The sequence below is a fragment of the Arvicanthis niloticus genome, chromosome 3 (assembly GCF_011762505.2).
Source record: "Arvicanthis niloticus isolate mArvNil1 chromosome 3, mArvNil1.pat.X, whole genome shotgun sequence".
Taxonomy (NCBI): domain Eukaryota; kingdom Metazoa; phylum Chordata; class Mammalia; order Rodentia; family Muridae; genus Arvicanthis; species Arvicanthis niloticus.
This window is the reverse complement of record NC_047660.1, coordinates 120058690-120077201: the sequence shown is the minus strand read 5'-3', so window position 1 is coordinate 120077201 and position 18512 is coordinate 120058690. Positions and strand designations below refer to the sequence as shown.

Sequence of the window (18512 nt, the reverse complement as noted above, 5' to 3'; positions counted from 1 at the left end):
CTTCTTATTAAGGGCCCTAAAGAGGGCCTAAATGCATATGTTCTGAAGGTCCTATAGTTGGGAATATGTCTCCAACCATTTCTAAGGCTGCTCTACTCCATCTTTTGAATTCCACTGTGTGACTTCCTGCTGTCCCCACCCCACCCCCCCCACCCCCAATTTTCATCCAGATACAACCAGGAGAAAATGAACATCAAAGGCTGTCCTGGGATATGGCTGGGAATCATTATAAGGGAGATGCTCGCAGGATAAAGCTGAGGTCAGGCTGGCACCTGACTCCGTGCCTCAGATTTTAAGTTAATTTATTTGGGTCCTACAGGCCAGTCTGCCATTTTCTACACACGTCTCTTTTCCACCACCACTGTTATTCTCATGACCTGCCTTCCGTTCTGAATCTTTGCATGCCAGTAAGACACCCCATCATCCCTGGGTACAGGACTGGATGGCCCATCAGAGTATCTTTCTCATCGGCTCCCCTTTACTCTACAGCGATGTCTTGCTGAGGAAGCAGAGAGCGTTCATGCATGTAAGTCTCAGAATAAGTTAGAGAAGCACACTAAACCCCAAAGCCTCTAGGGCTCCAGATAGGCAGCAGTGGTGTGAGCCTGCCCACTGCCCCACCCCCATCTCCAGCCTCTTAGTTGAGGCTAAGTGTTGCAGAGTGGACAGGGAGAGATGTGTGGAACCACTGTGCTGCTTGACCACCATCTCTGCCCACAGGACACCAAGGCACTATTTGTGAAGTTTGCTTGCACACTCAGCCTCTTCCGACCCAGAAGCCGGGCACATCCCACTCCCCACTAGGACATCTCAGCAGCTGCCAGGACAGTCTGTCAAAGGGCAGCAGGAAGTGTTTCTCCCCAACATCTCTCTCCAACAACGCAGCCTGGCAAGCCTCAGTTTCAAGATGTAGCCTAAGTTCCAGAAGAGAAGTGCCAGTACTGCTTCAGCCAGTAAGGGGTTGAATGTTGAGACACGTTAGATAGACACGGGGGAGGGGACAGAGTGGGGAGTCCCCAAGGCTTCTGCAAACTCACAGCAAACCCTTTAACAAGTCCACCTCTGCATATTTGCTTGTCCAGCAAGTGGAAAGACCTCTTCTTGGGGATGCTTTGAACGTTAGCATCTCCTTAAGGAGCACAGGAGGCCTGGCCGCATTCTTCCACCGGCTTCCATAAATGTTTCTAGTGGATCCAAGCTTTTTCTTGTGTTTGTGTAATCCCACAGATGAAACAAACAGTTCACCTGAACTGTGCCTTCTGCTGTGTTCTTTCTCAGCCATCGTGGAAAGGGCCCCCACACCCGAGGCATAAAACAACTTTTAGGTACAGAGAGAGGCCCACCCTTGGTGCTTTTCAGAACATTCCTTTGGGGATGTTGGGTAGCTCCCCCAGGTCCCAGTGACATTTCATGAACAGAGCTGTGAGAGACGCTTGCTTTTTTTCATGGTGAATCTGCGTCATGCCAATTCTTTGACAGGTTCAGACAGAGTAGGAGGCCGAAAGGGAGAGAAAGCTGCTTCCTGTTCCTGCCTTACTCGGTTAGAGCAAAACCTGCAAAGTTGTACTATGAAAGACCAGATAATAAGTATTCCAGACTTTGGAGGATATACAGACTTTCTGGCAAGCCCTCCTCGGTCTGCCAAGGAAGCACAAAGGAAACCCCAAGTAGTACGTAAACAAATGGCAGTGTTCAAATAAAACTTTATTTATAAAAATGGACAACGGGCTGCAGTTAGCTGAGGACTTTGTATGCCTGGCTTCGGGCCTGGCTCAGTCACTCAGCAGCAGTAAGCAGTAGGCCTTGGATTTCCCTCTGTACTACTCTGTCCTCTCCCTTGGTTTTCAAACTACTCATCCTCACATTCCCCACTTAAGACTCATGGAAAATAAAGACTATTCATGTGAAGCCTGTGAACCAAGGGCTGGCACGCTGGAAACATCTGCTATTGTCGCTGTTCTGACAGCCACGTTTCCTAATTATTCAGTAAGCCAGTGACACTGTTTATAGATATAAACAGGCAGGGAAGGCTTACTACGTAACAGGTAATTTCTTTTCATTTTCCCCACATGTGACTTCTCAGAATTTCTTTTTCAAACCCCGAACTCTTAGCCTTCACATTTCTCTTCTCCAGGGAGTTCAGAACTTTTGCAGATGGGAGCCTGCTCAACCTTGCAAATGCACTTGGAGTTATTGACTATTTAAGTATCTGTTTCTCATTATCTCAAACAATGAGAAAACTTTGTGGAGAATTGGGGGGTGGAAATTAATAAAAAAAAATGGTTCAGGAATTGAAAACACTTCCAACTGTAAAAAAAAAAAAAGATTTGTGAGCGAGCAGTGTAAGACAAGAAGGGGAACGTTGGGGCAGACACTGCAGCTCTGGGCAAGGTTGGTGGCTCATCTACAATTTTTGTTCACAGGTTGGTGTAGTTAGTCCAAGTTTCTTTTTTTAATGAAGATTTAGGCTGGTCACACCATAGGAAACATGGGGTGGATAAGACCGAAACCCAGCTCCCCATGTGCCCAGGAATCTGTTTCTATTTTCCCATGTGACACTGTGAGTGGGGAGCTCTTCTAGTACCTTCTGAGAGCTGTTCTGAAGCCTAGTGGGAAGTCAGCATTTCCTAGGAAGTCTGAACATTGGTCCAAAAGGCATTCTTATACCACTCTGTCTGTCTGTCTGTCTGTCTGTCTGTCTATCCATCTGTCTACTTGGGCATCCATCTGGCATGTATTGGCTTCCTCCCATTGCTGGAAAGATGTTTTGAGTACAGATTTAACCCTGCTGGATTTATTACCTTCCTCTTCTGTAACTTGCAAACCACAGCCTAATGAGCACATAACCCTTCAAGCCTTTTGGAATCAAGTCTCTTGCTGGAGAATGTTCTGAGAACCTTCTGGTGCCTGCAAGCTATCCCTAAACTCCTTGTTGGGACATAAGGAAGGTACTGTTGGTCGTAGCCTCTCTTTTCTTAACTCCTTCAGTGTTAAAAGCATAAATTTATATAGTGTGTTTTCTCATTTTTCCAAACACATTTCCAAGAAAAAAATGTTTAAGAGGTCAAGACAAATTATCTCTTGTCATTTAAATTATCACATAGTATGCATGCTGATAATTTCAGGCAAGAGGGCTTTAGTGGGAAAGGAGGAGTCCTTTTTTCTTATTCACTTTATGTCCTTCTCTCTAACTGCCCCCTCGCAGTCACCCCCTCCCAGTCGCCCTCTCCCACAATCCTTCCCCCATCCCCTTTCTCCTCATCTGAGCGGGTGGGGGTCCCCTGAGTATTCCCCTACCCCTGCACATCAAGTCTCTGTGGGGGCAAGTGCATTCTCTCCTACTGAGGCCAAACAAGGCAGCCCTGCTAAAAGAAACACCCCATAGGCAGGCAACAGCTTTTGGGACAGCTCCCATTCCAGTTGTCTGGGGCACACGAAGACCAAGCTGCACATCTGCTACATATGTTTGGGGAGACCTAGGTCCAGCCCGTGTATGCTCTTTGATAGGAAGGAGGAGTCTTTAGCATACAGTGGAATCTGTCTTCCACAGCACAGCTCTAAGGTGACGAGAGGACAGCTCACATATCTGATTCTGAATACCCAATCCCATATTATGATTTATCCTCTTATGGAAGGAAGGAGCATCTCCCCACTGTGCCCCCAAGCTATGTCTACCATCAGAAACACTTTCAAGGCAGCGTAAAGGCTTCCTCCCTTGGAGCAGTGAACTTCTGTACAGACTCCAGGCGGTGGCAGAGGAAAGAGAGATGGCTGGTACTGTGCCCCTGTCTTTGTGGTCAGGCACTTCAGAGAGAGCTTTGCTACCTAATCTGCCACCTGCCTTTTCTCTGCTGGGTGAGCTACAACCTCGTTAGAGGATGGTCCTCCTAATGCAGCAAACCAGAGTCAGAGGCAAAGCCAAGGAAAGGAAGATGGCTCTGGTGAACTCTAGAGCCACCTGTGCATTTCCCAGCATCGTTGTGAGCTCACATGAAAATCTAGTCGAAAGTTGGTTGCCAAGCAGCAGACACTCCTCTTGGTGACCTGGATCAGGACTTGACATCAGCCAACTGTGACTTGTAACCTGAGCACTTCAAGGAACCATTTCCAATACTTTGTTTTCTTTTTCTCTTGTTTTTTTTTTTTTATGCAAAATTCTCAATTTGAGTACTAATGTGTGTGTGTGTGTGTGTGTGTGTGTGTGTGTGTGTGTGTGAGAGAGAGAGAGAGAGAGAGAGAGAGAGAGAGAGAGAGAGAGAGAGAGATTAAAAGATGGAAATCAGATCTGGATGTGGTGGCTCATGCCTGTAGTCCCACCACTTGGGAGGCTGAGGCAGGGGGATTATTTAAGGCTAGCTACATGGCGAATTACAGGCTAGCCTCTGCTAAAAAGTGAAAACCTGTCTTAAGATAACAAACAGACAAAAGATGGAAATACTTTAGGGGAAAGGAAAAGATCCTGCGGTCACGTGGGAAAGGATAAGGCAGTAGAAACAGTCTTTAGGAGTCCTAGGAAAATGGGGTCTTTTTCACCCCAAAGATACAGACGTGGTTATCAAGTTGTGTGCTAAGCAAAGTCTTGATCAAAGCTCTTCCAACACCGAGAGACTTCTAGTGGCCTACAAGATACCGGTGAAACTGTACCCTGATGGAGGGGGGATCCCCAAACTGAAGGAAGCAGTAATTCAGAAATAGAAAGATGGACGGGCTTCATGGGATTTTCCAAGAAAAATTCTCCTATTTTTTTTTTTCTCACTTCTGAGGAGACATGAGATCTGCCATATCATTCAGCTCTCTGGGGACCAGGCTGTGGAAACGGGAGAACATTGGGAGCTGGGGGTGTGGGCTTCAGTTCAGCAGTTGTTTCATAAGGCATTTACAGGGCACCTTCACCGCATGTCCTCCTCAGAGAAAGCTGAGTCTGACTTCCTCTAATTCAGGAGCTTTAAGTCTATTGGGGGCGGGGGTGGGAGGTGGGGGGGGGTGGGGCGGGAGCGGGTGGTGGTGGAGAGAAGAAAGGTAGCCAGGGCCCTGCCTGCGTGGTGAGCAGAGGTGAGTCCACAAAATAGGCAGTTCGTCCCTCTCCAGGCACACCCTGTAAGTAAAGGAAGCATGTGTTAGCCACCAGCATGTGATGCAAGCAGCTTGGGAAACGTTTCTCATAGGTTAAGCATACATCATTTTTTCAGAAGTAAAGATCATGTCTGCCTTTGGCAAGCTCAAAAACGCCTTAGTCCTTTTCTGGGCCAGATTCTCATCTGATGTAAATCTTTGGGAGAATCAAGTTGTAGCGCTATTTTGCATGGAGTGGGAGTCAAGCCAGTCTTTCCCCTGAGTTACCCTGAGCGTAACTCTACTACACTGTCTCCATGGCAACCAGAGGCTGGCCAGTAAACTCGGTTGCCTCCTAAATCTCCCCACCCCCAGCTTCTCCCTGCTCTTTCCACAGCTAAGAATGAGGCTCTTTCGTTTGCCCTCCCTCGCTCGGTGTCCCTCGCTCTCACACTCCTTTATTGCTTTGTGCTCATATTATTATTTTTTTTGTTTTTGCAACTCTTTATCCAATCTGCTTTTAAAATCCTCCATCCAATTAAAAAAAAATGAAGACGGGTTAGTCATTGCTTGACAGTAGTAATTGACCTGTTTAGACAAGACCAAGCTGATTTCAATGGGCACAGAAACCTTGGCAAACCAAAGTGGAATTTACCTTCAAGTCTAGCCAGCCTAATTAATACATTGTTGAGAATTCTGGCCAGCCATACCAAATATGGCTTTTCCACCCACTTGAAGAATTCACCAATCCGAATACCAGCAGACACTGCAGCATTATTGTGTATATGTGGGGTGTGTGTGAGTATGTGTGGGGGGAGGGGGGAGAAGGGGAGAGAAGAGAGAAAATTATAGTGCTTTTACACATGGTAAAGTAATTCTGGTTAAGTAGTAAAGAAAGCTTTGTAAAGATAGGACTCTTGATTGAAACGTATTTACTACCAGGTGAGCAGTAGTTGTCGATTGAACCTCTCTGAGGCTGTTTCCTCATCTGTAAAATGGGTTAAAGTGCCTGATGCATAAAGGAACCAACGGAGATTGCAGATTATAAACGGCTTGGTTAGATATGAAGGCCGAGTACCGCCTGAGTCCCTGAACCCCTTGCTGTATGGCCCAAAGCATATGTGTTTCTCTCTCTCTTTCTTTTCTTTTTTTTCATTTCTTTTTTTTTAATTGATTTTTTTTATGAGTCCGCATGCTCTCAGCCTAGCAACACTCTCTGTGTCTCTCCCCCAGGGGGCACCCTCCCGCCAGGGACCGAGCCCACAGTGGACACGGTGCCTGTGCAGCCCATCCCAGCCTACTGGTATTACGTTATGGCGGCCGGGGGCGCCGTGCTGGTGCTGGTCTCCGTCATCCTGGCCCTGGTGCTCCACTACCACCGGTTCCGCTATGCGGCCAAGAAGACAGATCACTCCATCACCTACAAAACCTCCCACTACACCAACGGGGCTCCTCTGGCGGTCGAACCCACCCTAACCATTAAGCTAGAGCAAGAGCGGGGCTCGCACTGCTGAGGGCCGAAGCAGGAACAGCGCCCAAAAACCAAGAAAGACTGCAAACACGTTGCCTCGATTTTGCACTTTTTTTCTCCTCACCTAGTCTCTGCGTGAACCCTCAGACATCTCTCTCCAGGGTCCCCAACCCTGAGCGCCCTTATGTACCCCACACCATTCTCTGTGGTTCTTGGTTCCTGTTTCTCTTTACTCTGATATTGTTTGTTTTTATCATTATTTTTTCCCTTTTCTTCTTTCCTTTTTAAACTCTCTTTTATTCTCCTATCTCCTTTTTTTTTCTAATGATTTTAAACCCAATTCTAATGCTGCATCTGGAATCCCAGAAGAGACCCGCCCCCTAAGCACTTCACAACCCAAGGCTCTGTTGGTTTTGTTCCAGAGACAGGCCCTGTTGTTTTCTCCCCTTGCCTTATCCCATCCCTCCTCTCCTGGGCAGGCTGCCAGGTGTCTTGAGGGGAGCCTGGTCCTGTATGTATGTACACAGTACACTCCCATGTGAAGAGGTGTGTGTGTGTGTGTGTGTGTGTGTGTGTGTGTGTGTGTGTGTATTGGATTTGTGAGGGAGAGACTGATTCACTGTGGAGGGGGGGAGTGTGTGGGTGTGTGTAGAGAGGGGCCCCTTCCCTCTTGTGTTACTTCTTCTGGGGTACTTTTCAAGAAAATAATATACTGTACACATTTTGTTTACTTGGAGAAGAGATTGGAGCTTTTTTGTTGCCTTATCTAGCTCTGGCTGGGTTTCTGTTGGCTGTCATTGTCATCTCCAGGTACCTAGAGAAATAGAGACCATTCGGAATACAATGTGGCTGCATCCCCATCCTTATCCCCATCCCAAGCCACCTGACCCAAGACTATGGTTCCTCCAGTGCACTCAGACATGACCCTTTTTGTTATGTTTCCCAATGTCTTTGAAGTCACAAGATAACAGCCATTGGGTGCATGGAGTCATCTCTACTTCCAGCCCTGAAGCAAATGCGTTTCATGTTGCCTTATAAAAAGAAAAAAAAAAGGAAAAAAAAAGAAGAGGAATAAAAAGTTCATAATGAATGTTTAGCTCTGATGGTCCAGTTGTGGAATAAGTCATAAAGAATAACACACCTGGGATGATGTAAACTCAGTAGTCTGTTTTAATTGTGAGCAGGAGGGGACGGTAGAAGGGAGGAGATGGAAAGACCCAAATGTTGTCTTTGCAGAGTCTCCTCATCCCTGGGCATCATTGCATTGAGCCTATGTGGGATGAGGTTGAGGAAGAAGGTATTCTTTGGTATTATTTTGGTCATTGTAATAGCATTTGTAAAATAAGAGGGAAGGGTGTTTATTTGCTTTCCATTCATGGTGTTAATGTGTGCCTGAATCTATAGCTACTGAAGTATATGGCTGTCCTCCTGACTTAGGTAAATATTATGAGAAAATAGAAAGAAATCATTTGTTGAAATGAACCTACGTGCTGCGGGTTAAAGCTCTCATGGCATCTGGCTAATACACTCCCAATGGCTGGTCTGAATACAACCCCAAAGGCTAGTCTGACATCAGCAGATGCACTAGCATGGACAGAGAGAAGATGCCATGGTAAAGGTACACCCATTGCCGCCTACTTTTCCTCCCCGAACTCTCCACCGGGAGAGATGTTAGAGAGAAGTTGCCCAATGATACTGAGCAAAGTCTACATTAAACAGCAAAGTTAATTTCATTGCAACAAAGTGTCTATTTGAAGATTCCAAGTATACAGGGGCTCGGTCTTAGAGCCATTTGTTTTCTACTTTCCAGCTAAAAAGCTTCCTGGAAAGTGAACAATTCTCTCAAGATGGTTGTCTGGTCACATGACTCTCCAGACACCTTCTAAGAACAAAATACTAATGATTCTTTTTTTTTTTTTTTTTTATTTTATTGCTTGGGAGAGAGCTGTTCAGCATTCTCTCAGAGTAGCCAGATAGGTCCCTCCAGCACACTCTCAGCTTTTGCATCTGGTTCCTTTCATCCTCCTGAAAGGACACTGCTCTCCCACTCTTACTCTGTTTCAAAGAGCTATTCTGTCTCAACTACAGCAGCCCTGCCAAGAAAAGAAAAGATGAAAGGCTAGTGTGTGGCTACCTTGAGGTGTTCTACCTCAGTGGAAGATGGAGAAGGAAGTGTGAGCTCGAGGTGGGGAGCCCTGTGTGCTGAGAGTGCCATCCCTGTCACCAAGGGTTTCTGTTGTTGTTGTTGTTTTTAAACAGAGTTGTTTATTCACCACTAGCTGAGCATTTAGGGCCAATCATTCCTTGCAAATGATTGACATTCCTACAGGTGCCCTGTGCAGGCATCAGAAAACCACAACTAGAAAATCAATCCAGCGTAGCAAAGGAGAGTAGCTGAGGCATCTTCCTCTTTAAAAGAAAATGGCAGCCACTTTGTGAACTTGCTGTATGCTCATCTGATGCCCCATGCAACATCATCTTCATGTACATGTCACGGATAAGAAGATGGTGAATCCCATGATACCTTCAGCCAGGACTCATGCTTAAGCACTCTCTCTCTCTCTCTCTCTCTCTCTCTCTCTCTCTCTCTCTCTCTCTGTCTCTCTCACTCACACTCTCTCTCTCCTCTTCTCTCTCTTGCTTCCTCAACTCCAGCATCTTTCATAGTATTATCTAAAAGTGCAGCTCATGTGTAAAAAGCCATGTCTTGCTGCTTTAGAAAGCAAAATTCTATATCCTGTTGGGGAGGAAAGGGTCACTCTCTTCTAAGAAAACTGGACTGGGCAGGTGAATATGCAAATGTACCAGAGTAGCGTTGCTTCTCAGAAGACAAAGCAGGGATAGCAACTGTTAAGATGTGGAAGAGAGTATGAATGAGGTGAAGGGCCAGCTGGGCTAGAAAGCATGCGCCTTATAAGGTCTCACAAGAGCCCTTCCTTGAGAGTATGCTAGCAGCCGCTGTCTCCGATTGCTGGCAAAAGCAGAAAAGGAAAAAAATAAAATAAACAAGTGTAGCATCGCCATCGACAAAACAGGATGCCCAGAGTAAAGTCATCCCTTCCCCTGTCCCACTCCTTTTGATCAAAACCATAATATGAGATCCAGTAATATTTTTGAGGTTGATGCCCCATCTTTTAAAAGACCCTCATCTTGAAAATAAAACACTAGCAGGCAAGCAAACACCTAAAAGGTCAAAATCTACCAAAGAACAAGAAAACAAGAAAACCTAAAGATTTTTACTTCCTGTTCTTATCCCCTCCCTATAACTGTGACAACCTTTGCATTGCTCAGTTGCCTGTGTGTCAAAATAACTTGTGGATGTTGGAAACTATTTGAAAATGTATTGTGTGGAATGTAATAAAATGATGATATTTTTATACAAACATCTGGGTTTTTTTCCCTGCCCCTTCGCCTGTGAGAACAAAGTTGACGTGTAAGCTTTGAAAAAAAAAAAGAAAGAAAAGTAAAGAGAAGAAAAACTTGATGTCTCCAAATTTTACACTCTGCCTTCTGAACTGTGGGGCGTGTGTGTGGGAGGAGAGGTGTTCTCTCCTTGAGGCTGAACGCCAGCCTTCCTTTCTTTTTATTTCCATAACTGCTTGTTAGGAGTTTTAGCCCAATTTGTGCAGCTGAGCCAACTTTCATGATTGGTGTGGGATTTTGTGAAAGTTGCTAAGTGCTAAATTGCTCAACGTGATTCCACAAAATTTCTCTTGATGGCAAACCCCTGAACACTGGAATCTCCTTTCAAATTAGCCCCTGGGGAGTAGGACAGCTCTCAGGCGTGATGTACTCAGCTCCACAGAGGCAGGGCCCTTCCTCTGGAAAAGAAATGGTGACCTTTTATCCCACACCTACCAGATTATTACTTCCTGAGGGATGTTGAGGTTCAGTTTATGAATGATGTCCCTGGAGCAAGGGGAACAGGAACTTGTAGCATGTGCAGGGCTCAGAGGTGGTCAAGGTTTCTTTTTCGGACAGAAAGTGGAGAGAAAGAGATGGCCGTCACAAACCCAGAGGTGTCCTTTTATAAAAGGAACATTCTGTAAAAGCTTTGAGGGTAAGGAGACTTGCTCAACAAGTTTCTTGCTCTGTTTGGTTTGGTTTGGTCCACCTCTGTGAATAGTCAGTGATATGGTTATGGTAGATGTCCGAATCTGAGAGACATTCTGTAGGGCAGAAGGGGCGAGTGTAGGAAAGTTAACTTCCACGTGGCTTTGAGTTTTTCAGTGGGAGGCAAGAATTTGTCACAAGAGGATTTATATTGCCTCTCAGGTCACCCCAGAGACCTTTCTAAAAGGCTGAATGGTGTTCTAGATGGCCTTGCAAGAAGAGACATGTCCAGAGGACCCTCTTTCTGCCACAGCCCTGACTCTTCCAAGGTCCCATCATAGCCTAGGCCCAGGGTCCAGCAGTTTTCAGATCTAAAACCTGTCCTCACATTGCAAAGGAAAGCCTGGCTCCTCAGGTCTCATGGGAGAAAGACTGCTAGTACAGATGGCTCAGGGTAGATGTCATTATCTGTCCTCTGCAGGAGCACAGAGCTGAATGTCCATGATTAGAACACTGTCTGTTTTTCCTGTGCCAAGCACAATTACCCATTTTGTCTAAGTAACATTTGGCTGGCCTAAAACTGTTGGTTCCTGTTAGCGAAAGGCAAAATGGAAGCCTCTCAAAGTGTTTATTTCCAACAAGGACCCAGACTCAGTCCACACTTGCCTGTGATGACCTGGGAGGATCATATGTGCCAGGCTGAATTAAATCAGTCAGAACTTATGCTTTGTTGGCATCACTAAGAGTTTTGGAGCCACTTGTGGGAAGTATTCCACCTTGACCTGAGTGTCGAGACTTATTTTAGGGCACTCTTTCTTCCAGGGAGGATGGCAACAGTCATGGGTCAATTTTACACGTAGCTCACAGCACTTTCACCAGTAAAACATTCCTGCAGGTTTTGCAGGCTTAGCCCAATTATAAATGTTACAGAGTTATGTTTCCATGAATCCTAGGTAGCAGGTGTCAAGGCCCAGTGTGCCCTGTGCTTGCCCCTACCTGGGTCTTCACTAAGACTTAAATGTACATTTTTCCTTCAACCCTGGTCCACCTAACCCAGACCACCAAAGCCCAGCCATGCCAGGATGGTATGGAGTTTGTTTTTCTCATGCTCTTCATTGACTGACTGTGGTTATTCTGCACAAACACTGTGGCCTTCTGTAAACTGTGATGAAAAGAGGTTCATTTTGAAGTTTTGATTTGTCTGCACTGTGGACGCACATCTGAGGCAAGCTGCAGATCACTAGGTGTGGGCTTGGTTTTGTTGTTGTTTCTCTCTCTTCTCTCTCTCTCTTTCTCTCTCTCTCTCTCTCTCTCTCTCTTCTCTCTCTCTCTCTCTCTTTCTAATTGTGCAGAGCACTGGGGCTCTCACAGCTATAATTTGCCTTTTCATCCACTTCAATGATAGCCCAAAGAAAACACAAAACGAATCCAACCAGAGAAGAGGGAGGGGAGAGGGGAACACAAGCTGATCATCTTAGAATCAGCAGGGGGTAGGGAGAATCATCCTGTATAAAGAAGTTAAAAACTAGAAGTGGTGGGGAATTTAATTAAGTTGCACCTCTGTCAGGTGCAGGAGTTTGTACTGAGGTCAACTCCAACTAGAAATCTACTCCCTTAAGAGCCATCAGACCATAGCTGCAGCCCAAGGCTGTTTGCACTGACCCCTTGGAGTCATTCTTATGGCACCAGTCCTAACTGGAATGATCCAGGATTTAGGAACTCTCCACAGAGCAGGACCCTAGTTAGCAAAATGATGGAGGGGAAGAGATAACAAATCTAGGAGCTTCAGGTGACCAGCAGAAGCCATTTCTGCCTCAAATCCTATGGACAAGAAACCCACAAACATCTCTCTTCTGAGTAATGCCATTGCTCAGGAATTGCCCATCATGACCTTAAAGAGCCACACGATGTAATTATAAATAGTTAATGATAATCTAATGTAAATTCTCATGGGCACTGGACCGAGAAATGAGAAGCATCTTCAGAAAGGCTGAGATCCAGAAGGCCTGGAGGCAGGGCTGGTGTTGGGTAGGAAAACACCTTCCCTTGGAACCACACTACTAAGGGAGTTCAACACCAAACAAGGTTATCGGGGGAACTTTTCAAATGGTAACTACTAGCAGGTGATTCTCTTTATTCTCTCTCTCTCTCTCTCTCTCTCTCTTTCTCTCTCTCTCTCTCTCTCTCTCTCTCTCTCCCTCTCTCTCTCCCTGTCTCTGTGTCTCTCTATCTTTGTTCTCTGTCTCTCTCTGTCTCTGCCTCTCTGTCTTTCTGTCTCTCAGTTCACAAGTGTAAGTAACTACCTTTCAAAAAGTACAATGATACAGAAAAGGCAGTAAGTCATTTTATTGTTCACCAGCCCCAGTCTCCTCCCCAGAAGTGACCACAAAGGATTTGAAGCCACCTCTTTATACCTTTATAGATACACAAGTTCATGTCAAATTCTGCAGTTTGGTTTAGCTGCAGTTCGTTTTGTTTTACACCAGAATATCACAGTGTTTCTTCTCTTGGCCGGACAACGTGCTTCTTTTTATACGAAGTCTTGAAGATCCTTCAGTAGGCATGGTCAGGTTTAGTCCACCCTTTCCAGTCATATTGTGTAGATATGTCATTGTTTATTAATTGTCCCCATTTGTGGTTGTCCATGTTCAGATTGTGTCTAGTTTTCTTTTGATGTTTGTTTTGCTTTTGACTGTTATCATCGATACTGCAATGGACATTGAATGATTGTTGAAGTTGCCTTTTTAAGGATTCCTGTTCTCATTTTAATAAACACTGCAAATAAATAGTGAAAGGTTTATCTATGAAAGAAACAGTCTTTATTTGGGAGAATCGCAGAAACTGGGGGACAGCCATATTTGAACAAGCCACCTGACCTCTGTGACTCTCTAAAGTAGGCACAGTCCTTGCTACAGAAGACTTTGGACAGTTTTAGGGAATTTGAAACTCAGGGAGTACTTCTCTAGGACTTAAAAAATATTTTTTAACTGCCAAGTTATGGAGAATACAGTCCTTTTTGAAAGTGGCAGCTGTGGCCCAAGTTAATTCTGTCCCTGGGTTCAGCAGAGTCCTGTTGTCCATGATTAATGAGTTCTGCTTGGTTTCTCCAAAGAACGACTGTGCTGTGGCTAGTTGTTATTTATTTATGTTTTCTACTGAAAAATTCATGTAAAAATATTCTTTAAGGTCATCGCACAGCATTGTACCGCAGACTGAATGATTCCAGCAAGCTCAGGTAGACTACATGCCAAGAGGAAGCCTCAAATCCTAGATGCCCCCCCTCAAGGGGTGTTGTCCTGAGAGGACCAGATCTCGGGGGCTGAGAGGAGGCACCGATCTTTCTTCCAAGGAGGTTCAGGGCTTTGGCAATAAAAGAAAGACACTGGCAGCAGGGCTGTTCTCTGGTGGGATGTCTCGATATGTAGGCAAATCTGTTTACCCCACAGAGCTCAAGCAAGGAATAGCATCAGGAGGAGAAGCCAAGAGACCTGAGTCCAAAACACTATTTCTAGCAAGAGCACTGTCTTGAGTTCCATTATATGTGAGACAGAGAATCATAATATCATATTAGTTCTGAGCATAGGGAACAGTGTCTAGGGCCATGTATGTGCCTTGTGGGCTTTTTCTTATCTGGCAAAGACCCAGGGACCCTTCCTCTTGGACATGGAACATGAACACTTGACTCAGGAAACAGTCTTGCCAGTGTGAGACTTTGTACGCTCCAGATGTCAAGTACTGCACACATTATCCTATTTTGTCTTCTCTATGCATGGTACACTCTTGATCCCTTTTAATAACATTATCACTACTCAAAGTAAAGACTCCAACCCAGATGAGAGGACATCTCTGCAACTCACTAGAAAGCTACCAGCTCCAAGGACGGTAGGAGTGTGCAAAGCACATTGAGCTGGATGTGTCCCTGACCCAAATCTTATTGGCTGATGGTCTGCCAGTTATTGAAACACATTTGAGCACCAAAGACCTTCTCGTTATATGTATTTCCTGTACAGTTGAGGTCCAGTAGAAGAGGTATAATGAATTGGAGAGAGGCTGTTGTGTACCTCTCAATTGCTTCTCCAGGAAAATCCCAGCATAAGGAATTGAGAACAAGAAGGTGGTCATTACATTGAAACCTAGACCAAAGCTAACATGGGTATGTCTAGAGAGCTCCAAAGGTGACACCTCAGTCCAAGCCAACTGTAAACCAAAAGTGTGACCCTACCAATGATGTTCATGGAAACTGTTAGGCACATCATCACTTCCGATCTGAAATTCCAGATAGACCACAGTGCCTCTCTATCTCCCCCAAGGAGGACTTAGTCTTCATCCCTACCTTTGTGCCAGGTGCAGTTCATCTTCAGATTCATCTTCCCCTGACTTGGTGGTCCCTTTTCTTCTCTGGTGTCTTTACACTCTCTCTACCATCTTTCTTCCAACACCTTATCCCAGAAAAATCATAGGTCAGAGCACTCAAGTGTTTAATTGATATTTCCAATAAGAGAAAGGCTCTTCTCAGAAGACAAATATTTCTGTTGACAAAGCCAACAGAATCTTTCTGCTGAGACTATAGTCCTCAACCCCCAGGAAGCATCTGGAGAAAATCATCTCGTGAATGGATTGAGAATGGTACCTTATTAGTCATGTAAAATTATACTATTGAGTAACTCATTCTTACTTATAAGAATGTCTGAGCAGAACCCAACTTGTAAGGGACATGTGTGGGGACAGAGTAGTAGAATCCGTTAACCTTTTAGAAAATACCCATTTGCTTTTGATTCCTCAGCCTTGTTTTTCCTCTTGACCAGGATTGCATCAAACCATTCGATCTGAGTGATGTTTCTTCTATGTTTACTTTATGGTTTGAGTAATAAAATGTCCCCAAAGGCTCATGTGTTAAAGAGAGAGATGACTGTCAGGAGGGTCCTGACTTCATCAATAGGTTAAGCCATTGGTAAGGCAATATTGAGCAGGCTATTAGAATGTGGAATATGGTTGGAGAAAGCGGGCTAATGGGGGTGTGCCTCTGAATGGTGTATCGTGTCCTTCACCACTTCTTATATGTGTGTGTGTCTCTCTCTGCTTCCCAATGGTGACCACGAGGTGAACAGCTTTGCTCTGCTCTTCCTTACACACCATGTTCTCTGGCTCCCTGAGAGCCCAGAGTGATGGGACCAGTGACTACCAACTAGTGGAGTGACTACCAACTCCTGTGGAGCCAAAAGGCAGAGCAAACAGCTCCTCCTTTGTTTTTCTCAGGCATTTGGTCAGCATTGACAAGCTGACTGGCTCAGTTCCTCTTGATTACTGGGACTCAGGGATATAAGAAATGTCAAAAGTCCCCCTAGGAAAAGAAAAATCTCTGGCATATAAATTTAGAAGAATTATTTTCTTTTACATCCCTTGGCATGTGAGAAAAGAGGTAGGACATTTTCCCCCTGAGATTCTCTGTGCCTTCCCTGCCATCATTTCTTAATAGAAACTAGCCAAGGAAAGAGTGCAGAGAGCCAATTGCTTGTTGACACACCTACTTTGGGGGGATGGACAATATCTGGCTTTTCAAAGGCTTAGTTTTAAAAAAAAATATAAGAATGTTCTACCTTGTCTTGTAAGCCCATCCATAATATAAATGTCTCTCTGGTTGCATTTTTCTTATTCCCATGCCATTGGTGAGGCTCAGTGGAGACTTCCCGGGCCCAGTTGCTCATCTGCCTAAAGCTGTTATTAGGTCATATCACAGCCTTCTCATTTGCAGCTAATATTTCCAAGCCTTTTAAGGGTTTCTTCTTGATTTTTAACTATGAACAACAAAAAATAATGACTGCATGCAAGATGATACTCTCCCGGTCAGCCCATCCCAACCTCCTTTGTCTTTTCCTAATGAAAACCACATGGAAAAATTTCAAAACTTGTTGTTTTCTTTTTTCCATGACCCTCCATACGTTTGGCTGTACCCTGAAAGATTAAAAAACTCCATGCTAAAGGATCTTCTGCTGGGCTCCTAAACTCAGGCCAAACCCAGCAAGAGATGAACCGCTCTCAAGTAGCCTGACTTTCTAATGCAGTTTTGGCAAAGGCTGTAGCAACATCTGAACTTCTGGCTCCTCACTGCAACTGGGGATGAACAAACTGAATTAGGGAAATTAAGTGTGGTGGGGAGGGAGAACCCTCAGCCAACACTAAATGAGAAACCAAATTAAACATTTTGAAGCGCCAAGAAATATCTCTTTAGTTCTCCATTATTTCTGGTTTATTGAGATCTCAGTGTTGGGCTTCCTGCTGGGGGAAAAATATAAAACAGAATGACTGAGAGAATTTTCTGAAGACAACTTCCACCTGAATGACCCATTGATTTAGCTGGCTGCTGGGGGTTGGGGGGGAGCCTCGGGAACTTGGAATCAAATCTAACAACAGCTCTCAGCAGCAGAGAGCGTCTCCCAGATAAATCACAGGCTACGAACAAGGTGTTGAAAATCCGTAGCTTGCTTTCGGTCTCAGGATGATTTGTTCAGTGGCTTCCTGCATTTTTCTACCTTCCTCAGTCCACTTCATCTGTAAAAGAGAAGTGTTGACACCTGGCACCTTCACAAATGAAAGTGTCCAGAGGTTTCCTGTAAGAGGCTCTTGAATTCTTTCAAAGCTCCTTGAATGTTAGTGGTTTCAGTAGGCATCGAGACTAGCTTTCTATAAGCTGTTATTGCCCAGCACCAGTTAAGGTGAAGATGTAAGATGGGGCCTTGGGGTACCCATTTCATCAGCTCCCCTGTCTCCAGTTAACAGCAGCAGTCTCAAAGTCAAACAAGCAAGTGTTGAAAATGTGGAACTTTGGGACTCCCAATGCTTTGTGCTTTTCATGTTCTTCTAAACGACTCAAGAGAAGATAGGGCTGGGATAAGAAATGACCAGGGGTAGTGTGAATGACAGAACTCTCATGTTTAGAAGTCTTGTATATGTCAACCTTCACCAGAAAGGCAGATGATGGGGGCTGGAGAGACAGATAGCTTGGCTGTTAAGTATGTATACTGTCTTGTAGATGACCAGCTCACAGCCACCTGGAACTCCAGCTCCGTAAGATCCAATGCCCTCCTCTGGCTTTTAGGCTATTCACAAACATGTGTATCCTGCACTCGTACAAACATTAAAACAAAACAAATCTTTTTAAAAAGAAATGTTAATGATGCAATTCCAGAGCAGAGGGGCTCAGAGTGGTCTCCTCAGGGAGGTCCGGACAGAGAGGAGCTCTGACACCTAGGACCAATCAAAGGACCATCTGCTCCTGGCCCGGAGCTTCTGTATACCCATGCCACCTCTGTTCCGGTACAGAATGATGCTTATGCCAAGTGTTCCTCTGAGTGTCTTTGTCCCATGCATTGGGTGGCAAGTCTGGTCTCGTAAGCCCCTGTGCGGAGTTGTCATGGAAGGGCCTCATGGAAAAAAATCAATGTGTATCATGTTCTGAAATGATCCCATGTTAGTGACCTAGGGATGGACTGTCTTACATTATTTATCTAAAAGCAGCCGGCGGTTTGAAGCAGACTGCCCATTCCCCTGCCAATCTTGTGAAGTTCCTTTTACGATGCAGAAAGGACACAGAACACTGTCAAGACTGATACTCTCACAGTAAAACCATAGAATGACAAGTGGAGAAAGTGAAGGCTGAGAGTTTCTTGTTAGAAACTGCAGAAAGTCAAACTAATGAAGGCGTGCTAACCGCAAAGAATCCCAATGGAAAGAGAAGGAGAGAGAGAGAGAGAGAGAGAGAGAGAGAGAGAGAGAGAGAGAGAGAGAATCCCTACTGGAGAGGTTGGTGGGGGTCTCTCAGCTGAAGGTAAGAGTGTCAAGGGGTGTCCCCACATCCCCATTGATTAGCATGGCTCTAACAGTATCAGACAGTATTCCAGGCCCCCCTAGGGAGAAACACTTTCCATTAGAGGAGGCT

General features: G+C 45.1%; 1 protein-coding gene across 7 annotated transcripts in view; it reads left to right on the top strand.

Annotated features, from left to right (window-relative positions):
- The window catches only part of Nrp2 (neuropilin 2), a 117292-nt gene that overhangs the window by 88558 nt on the left and 10222 nt on the right, over positions 1–18512 (top strand). For 2 of the 7 annotated variants that reach the window (XM_034499091.2, XM_034499092.2), the window contains exon 16: positions 6286–9906. The exons of 4 other annotated variants lie outside the window; for them this stretch is intronic. In XM_034499091.2, coding sequence (XP_034354982.1) covers positions 6286–6566 — 281 coding nt within the window. In that variant the 3' untranslated portion in view covers positions 6567–9906. Of the gene's footprint in view, positions 1–408; positions 4275–6285; positions 9907–18512 lie in introns of those variants that run through there. One more of the 7 variants, XM_076931807.1, reaches the window with a different exon arrangement.